The 7,714-nt window shown below is 50.7% G+C and overlaps 1 protein-coding gene across 1 annotated transcript; it reads left to right on the top strand.

Annotated features, from left to right (window-relative positions):
• The first annotated feature begins 880 nt into the window (after positions 1–880).
• LOC142361707 (olfactory receptor 14J1-like) lies at positions 881–4,651 on the top strand. The gene is made up of 5 exons (XM_075424113.1): positions 881–1,450; positions 3,407–3,533; positions 4,135–4,289; positions 4,345–4,395; positions 4,505–4,651. Exons 1-5 carry the CDS (start codon positions 881–883, stop codon positions 4,649–4,651), a joined length of 1,050 nt encoding a protein of 349 aa, XP_075280228.1.
• Positions 4,652–7,714: the final 3,063 nt, after the last annotated feature.

Raw genomic sequence — 7,714 nt, 5'->3', positions numbered from 1 at the left:
TGAGGATAACACGGGAGTGCGACCACTCTCCATCTCAGAACAGTGGAAGCCCAGGGCAGCTGGGCAGCCCTGTTCTCCCTGAGCACAGCAGAAATGCTGAGGGTTTCTGACATCCCAGAACACTGCCCAGGGGAGATGAGGGGAGCTGTCAAAAAACCCCATACCTTTCAAACTTCCTTCTGCTATCTCAGTTCCTTAGCACAGGGAGTGCAGATGCTGGTGGGCCCTTTTGAGTTAGGTGCAGTTTCAGGTAACATAGACAAACACCCAGACAGGCCCCCTCCCCCACCATGCCCATGAATCCTCATCTGCAGAGCAAGGCTGAATCTTCAGCAGCCCGTGGGAAGAGGTCCTTCTCCTCACAGCACATTCAGCGAGCAGCAACCAGAGATTCAGTCACAGAGCTGAAGGAAAATCTCACAGAAAGAGAAAAGAAGGTGTGTGTGTAGTAGGGGGAGGGTCTAATTGCAATGGCTCAGAGAAGAATCACCTGAACTGTCACTGTCTTTTCCTCCTTCGACGGTGTTTCTGTTTCCAGAGGGACAAAGTGTCCAATGGCAGCTCTGTCACCAAGTTCACGCTCCTGGCATTCGCAGACACGCGGGAGATGCAGCTCTTGCACTTCTGGCTCTTCCTGGCTGCCCTCCTCAGCAACAGCATCATCATCATGGCCATAGCCTGTGACCACCGACTCCACACCCCCATGCATGTCTTCCTCCTCAAATTCTCTGTTCTTGACCTGGCCTCCATCTCTACCTCTCTCCCCAAATCCATGGCAAATTTCCTCTGGGACACCAGGGCCATTTCCTACTTGGGATGTGCTGCCCAGCTCTTTCTGTTTTCCTTCTTGCTCACAGCAGAGTATTGTCTCCTCACTGTCATGGCCTACGACCGCTACTTTGCCATCTGCAGACCTTTGCACTACGGGACCCTCCTGGGCAGCAGAGCTTGTGTCCACATGGCAGCAGCTGCCTGGGGCAGTGCTTTGCTCAGTTCTCTCCTGCACACTGTCAACACATTTTCCATACCCCTCTGCAAGGGCAATGCTTTGAACCAGTTCTTCTGTGAAATCCCCCAGATCCTCAAGCTCTCCCGCTCACACTCCTACCTCAGGGAAGTTGGGCTCATCACGTTTAGTGCTTTTGTATTTTGGTGCTGTTTTGTTTTCATTGTGCTGTCCTATGTGCAGATCTTCAGGGCCATGCTGAGGATCCCTTCTGCGCAGGGACGGCACAAAGCCTTTTCCACATGCCTCCCTCACCTGCCCGTGGTCTCTTTGTTTATCAGCACTTCAGTGTTTGCCTACCTGAAGCCTCCCTCCATCTCTTCCCCATCCCTAGACCTAGTGGTTTCATTCTTCTACTCTGTGCTTCCTCCAGCATTGAACCCCCTCATCTACAGCATGAGGAACCAGGAGCTCAAAGACGCACTCATGAAGCTCGTTCAATCAGTATTGCTTCAGAATCAATAAGCTCCCCATGTCTCTTCACAAGTGATTTCCAGTGTATCTAGGAGACCTCCTGTTCTTTGGGCATTTTGTCTGTGACAATTCTATTTCTCCAGGAATGTCTGCATCCTCCCCATTTCTCCAGAGGCAGGAATGAAGTCTATCATCTGACCCAAAGGTCTTTACACATTGGTGTGGTATGTAGGTACAGGTGGCCTTCCTGTCCAAACCTCTCTAACAAAAGGGGATTTTGTCAATGTCAGTGTGTGGAGGTTGGGGTCTTTTCCGAAAGCTGAGATCAGGGAGACGCTAAATAATTTTCCTCCCGAGGCCGTGCTACTGTGCAAGGGTTCTCCATGGGATGAGGGGAGGTGGGCATGGGGCGAAGTTTGTGGAAATGGCCTGTCCTGTGTCTCCAACGATGAGTACCCAGTTCCAATGGAAATGGTGAATGACAAATAGGAAACTCCCTGGACTGTCTCCTCGTGGCTTTCAGACACCACAGCCCACTTGCCCTGCAGAATAGCATTGCCATTTCATGGTGTGGTGTGGAGCATGGGTAGGGAGAAAGAGAGACCGGACAGGCCAGCATGGCTCAGGCAGCAGGAGCAGCCTGAGGAGCCCCTAGGCCAGGAGTCTTGTGCTGGGGAGAGGGGCTGGGACATGCAATAGTTTTCAATAAGTATCTCTTAGAGATAAGAGCAGGGGACAGTGGGAGACACTGGCCTCTGTCTCCTCATGCTGTGGCTGGCCCTCAGCCCTGGGGATGATGGGAAAGGCTGAGACCTCTCTCTGTTCCCCAGGAGCTCCTGTGCCCTTCAGAGGGTCTGGGGCTGTGGGGTGAGTGTTCAGAGTTCTGCAGCAGCCAATGGAGGGCACTTCTGTGGGGACTATTCTCCTTGACTGGGTTGGGGAGAATGCAGGGGAGGTGGAGAGAGCTGGGGAAGGGCTGGGTTGGGCTGGGCAGGAAAGTGTCTGGGAGAGGAAAACACCCATGTAGAGCTCAGCTGTTTGAGTGTGCAGGGTGAGGGCACCTAAGAGGGTGCTCACACTGCAGAGCCATGTGACACAGTGAAGGAAGTATAGCATGAAATGTGCAGAAGTGAGGGGCCCGATCTGTACCATATTCCCTAGACACTCCAAGGAAGCTGTCCCAGCACAATTTTCACTGATCATCCCCCACATTGGCACTTCCCATCTGCGACCATACACCTGAGTCCTGAGAAGGGACCTTTTCTGCGTGCTCAAGCCCTTCGTTATCCAGAGCTTTATGATAGCCAACTCCACTGCCTTTCGCTCTATGAAAGATGCTGCAGTCCCTTAACGCACCTTATGGCTTTTTGCTGGACTTGCTTTTTTAAGGTCAACAGCTTTGTTGAACTGAGGAGCCTAGCACTGGACACATCACTCCAGAGATGTCCTCACCAGTCCTGACTGGAGGGGAAGAGCCACCCCACTCCATCTGCCGGCAATGTTTTTCCTAATGCAGTCCAGGAGGGTATTGCCCTCTTCCAGGAGGGTGCATTGATAACTCCTGCTCAGGTTGCTGTTTTCCGGGACCCAAAGGTCCTTCTCTGAGCTGCTATCTCACCAGTCAGCCCCCAGCATGATGTGGACAGTGTGGCTGGGTCACAGGCTGTCCTCCCCCAGGGACTCCCTCAGTGGCAGCTGATCCATGGAGATCAGCTCCATCTCTCTCACAGGTCCCACAGTGCTGCAGAGTCCCCTGGGACAGCAAAGCCCTCCCCTGCCAGGGCTGCCCAGCCCAGGCCTGTTTCTCTCTGGCCTTGGGGACTGCAGCTTTTACTCTTCTTGTGGGAACATCATTCATCATTGTGTTGCCACCTGCCATCCACTCCAGCATGCTTCTGCTGTGGAGCAAAGCCTTTCACACAAGGGGTCACATCTCTTAGTACCAGGTTTCCATGTGAAAATCTATCCTTGGTGCTGGTGTCACAGCTGAAGAGCTGCAGCCCAGATGTGCACCAAAGCCCACAGCCTGGGGTGCAGGAAGAACCACCGCAGAGCTGTGACCTCAGTGGAACAAGAGCTGAGATGGGGAAGGACAGCTCCCATGGTTCTTGTGGTGGATGGAGATACAACAACCTTAGGAGAGACCGTCAGGGGAAATGAGGAGCCAGGGATGCGCTGGGTGATTTCAGGGCAGTTCAGATATGTGCAGCTCCTCCATGGGACAGGCAACAGGTTAGGTGGGAGCTGCTGTGTGGGTCGAAGAAGAGGCTAGAAAGGAGGAGACTGTGGAAGGAGTTCTGTTTGCCTTGACCCAACCCAGAAACTGAGCACCTTCAAATTCACTTGCTCACTCCCCGACTACATCCCCAGCAGGACAGCGGAGAGAAACAGAAGCACAAAAGCAAAGACAGTTGAACAGGAGAAGCAAAACCTGGGGGTGCCAGCAAAGCAAGATGAAGAATAAATTCCCTAATTCCCATGGGTAGGCAGTGGTTTAGCCATGAAGACAGGGCTTCATCAGGTGTGTCAGGGACTCGGGACGACAAACACTATGATCATAAATGTCCCTCCTTCCTCCATCTTTCCATGAGGTGGTCTGGCTAAGCATGACATTGTATGGAATTGAATATCCCTTTGGTCATTTGCGGTCAGCTGTCCCAGCTGTGCCCCTGCCAACTTCTTGTATACCTCCGGACTACATGCTGGGTGGGCAGAGTGCGAGGAAGAGGAAGCTTTCCTGCTCTGCAAGGACTGCTCAGCGGTGTCCAAACCGCTGCTGTGTTATCAGTGCTGGTTTAGTTACAAATCCAAAGCAGATCACCACACGGTCTGCTGTGAAGAGAATTCACTCCATCCCAGCCAGGTCCAGGTGAGGAGTGAATACTGTCTACTTTAAATGTGCTGAGGAAATCTGTGAATCCCAGCCCCTCGCTCTGATGGGGGATTCCTCAGTCTCCACAGGATTCACTGGCCAAGTGAGACAGCAGGATGCAAACAGTCCAAGAGGTTTCTAGTGGTGTTTGTGGAAAAGTTCTGAGCACAGCTGCAAAACAGGCAACCCAATTTCATGTTTACCTGAATCAGTTAGTCGCAAAAGAAGGTGAGCTGGTCAGGAATGTGAAGACCACTGTCAACCTTGCTCATAGTGACCATGAAATTGTGGTCTCTCAGATCCTCAGGGATGTGGGGAAGGAGAGCATCAGAGCACAGACCCTGGACATGAGGGAATGAGAATTTGGCCTCCTGAGGGCACTGGAAAGCGGGATCCCATGAGTGCAGTGTCAGGGCCCTGAGAGCATCCATAGGCCTTCTTGTGCCTGACCAACCTCACCTGGGGCCTCCACCCACACGTCTGTTCCGTGGGCCCAGGAGACCCTTTTAGTATAGGCCTGAGTTTCAGCCCCAGCTTCATCTGTGCTGTAGGTGCACTGGTCTCCAAACACAGCCACAGACACAGCTTTGCCTGTTCATGGACTTCCTTGACTTGCCCTTGCAGACTTGCTTCCCAGCTTCATTCTTTGTCAGATATACAAGGAAATGACACTGTGGCCCTCCAAGTGCCAGACCCCAGTTGATTCACAGAGGTTTGGGACCTTTCTGATTCCTTTCTTCCCACCTCTTGCTGAGCTTTTGGGAGGAGAAGAACCGGTCAGGTTTCTCAGTGCCAATGATTGAAACTTGAAAGTAGAGCCATCACATGTGGAGTTGATCTAAAGGCTGTGCTAGTTCCAAACTCTTATCTTCAGCACCTTCCTCAAAGGTCTTAAATCCTCCAGAGGAGCACCTTTCCGCCTCACTCTCTTTTAGCAACGAAGTTGAGAGTACCCAGGGCCTTACTTTCAGTTCTGTTTACAGCCTAATGCACCCCATGGTGGGGAGATACTCCAGGAAGCTTGTAGAAGGTGGATGTTCCCCGGCATCTCAGGAGGTCTGACATACCAATATCTGTGTTCAGGGAGCTGGTCACATGCATCTTCTGCTTTTGTGTACTGGGGGCTTAGATGCCTGGTTCATGTGTAAACTCTCTCAGTGGATGCTGACATTTGCTGTGCAAGGTAGGCTGACCTCAGAGCTGTCCCTACTTTGAGCTGGGCACTGGAATTAAGACCTGCTGAGCTCTCTTCAACCTCAAGTTGTCCTAAGATATAGAGGACCTCATACCCAGCTTAATCTCTTCTTGTAGAACACATCAGAAATTACATGGTCATGGAACTATTGGTGTGGAAGAAACTGTTGGGGGTGTCTCGTCCAGTCTCCAGTCTGACTATGATGTTTTGGAGCTGAAATGCGAAGAGCTGCAAAGGTAGAGATGACAGCAGTCTCCTGGTACATTTTATTTTTCCTAAGGCTCAGCCTAAACCTCCCAAGAGCTCGTTTGTGGCTGTTGCCTCTGTCATACCATTGGCAACTTCAGAGGAGAGCTTGGTTCTCTCATCTCTCCAGGTAGCTGTATGCTCTTCCTAGGATAAACATGTGCCTCACCTTCAAAAGGCCAGAGAGCCTCAGTTCCCTCAGACTCTCCTCACAGCTTGTGCTTTAGGCCGCCTTGTTCCATCTTATCAGACCTCCTCTGGACCCTCTCCACTTTATCCACTTTCCTTTGTAAATGTGAGGCCCAGTGGCTCCTGTGGCATTTCCCATCATCATGCCCAGGCCCTTCTCCTCAGGGCACTCCTTTGCCAGTCAGATTTCTTCCCATGGAGAACTCTGCCGCATGGAGTTGTTCTGTAGTTTTTCCTTCTCAACCTTCAGGTTCCTGTTGCCCAAATCCCTAGGTGTCTCAAGGCCCCCATGGACAAAAACTCCAACAGTCCAGCTTTGAAAGTATGTGTACCCACGGTCACCCTGAGTCATGGTGCTTCTAATGAGACCATAAATTCTGCACTTGCAGATAAGGAAAGAGTGCCTGTGTTCATGGAGTTGCTAATCAAGGTAGAAAGCACTGTGACAATCATGTAAGAAAGGGCGGTTCAAAGTGAGTAAATGCAGACCCAATGAGGAAATGTAAAGAAGACTTGGATTTTTCTTGCATAGGAGGGGATAGGATGGTTAAAGAGTAGGACTGGAGAGTTGGGAAGAGTGAAAATGAAAATAAAAGAGGAAGCAAAGGAAATGATCAGGACTGTTTTGGACATCCTTGTCAAGGAGCCCTGCATCTGAGCAACACTTCCTGGCACTGGACAAGAAAGCTGCAACAGGTTTGACTCTACTGACATCTGACTTACTTCCATGGTTGTGGGGACCCAGAGAACTTTTGCTATTGTCCTCAAGGGAAGAACAAGAGGGGAAAGGAATCCCAGCATTATTTAAGTTTCCAGTCTCCTTAACAGGACTTGAAGAGGTCTCTGTTCTGGCCTCGCACTCACATCAGGACCAGCTATGGAGTCAGACCACATTACTCAAGCCTTGATCCTGTGGTGGCTAGATAGCTTCCAAGGACAGAGATGGCACAATGTCTCTGGAAGACCTGCTGCAATGTTTGGATGTCCTCATGGAGTAAAAGTTTTTCCTTATCTCTGTCATGAATCTTCCTTATTTCCATATCTTACTATTGTCTGTTATCCTCCTCCCAAGCACCATAGTGACAAGACTGGCTCCATCTCCATTAAAACTTCCCCATAGGGAAGGACTAGCTGCCATGAGGTTATTGAGACCTTCCACTCTCCATGCTAAACAAGACCCTTTTCCCTCAGTTTCTCCTCTTGGAGAAGTGCTTCAAACCCCTGAGCATCTTGGTGGCTCTGCACTGAACTCACTCCCATTTATCAAGAACTTCCCTGTTGTGGTGGGTTGACTCTGGCCGATAGCCCAGCAGCCACACAGCTACTCACTGTTTCCTCCCCTTCTCCAGTGTGACAGGCCAGAGGACAGGAAATAATAAAGTGTGAAAAGTTTCAGGTCAAGGTAATAATAGTTTAATAGGTGAAGAAGAGAGACTAAAAAGACCCCACCAAGTGAAACAAAGACCAACATTCACCACCTCCCACAAACAGACTGATGCTCTGCCACTCTCCAAGCAGGAGATTCCTTGAACAACAAAAACCTCCACATTCTTCTTCCTCTGTCCAATGCTTTTATTCCTCAGCCTGAGGTTATGTGGTATGGAATATCACTCTGCACAGTTTGGATCAGCTGTCCTGGCTACGTCCCCTCTCAACTTCTTTCCCACCACCCACTTACTCACTACAAGGGAGCAGAGTGAGAAACATAGGAGGCCTTGACCCTGGGCAAACATGGATGAACAATAGCCAAGACACTGGTCTGTTACAAGCAAGGAGTTTTCTCAACTCCCAG

This window comes from Opisthocomus hoazin, chromosome 6 (genome assembly GCF_030867145.1).
Source record: "Opisthocomus hoazin isolate bOpiHoa1 chromosome 6, bOpiHoa1.hap1, whole genome shotgun sequence".
Lineage (NCBI taxonomy): Eukaryota > Metazoa > Chordata > Aves > Opisthocomiformes > Opisthocomidae > Opisthocomus > Opisthocomus hoazin.
This window is presented reverse-complemented; position numbering and strand designations above follow the sequence as displayed.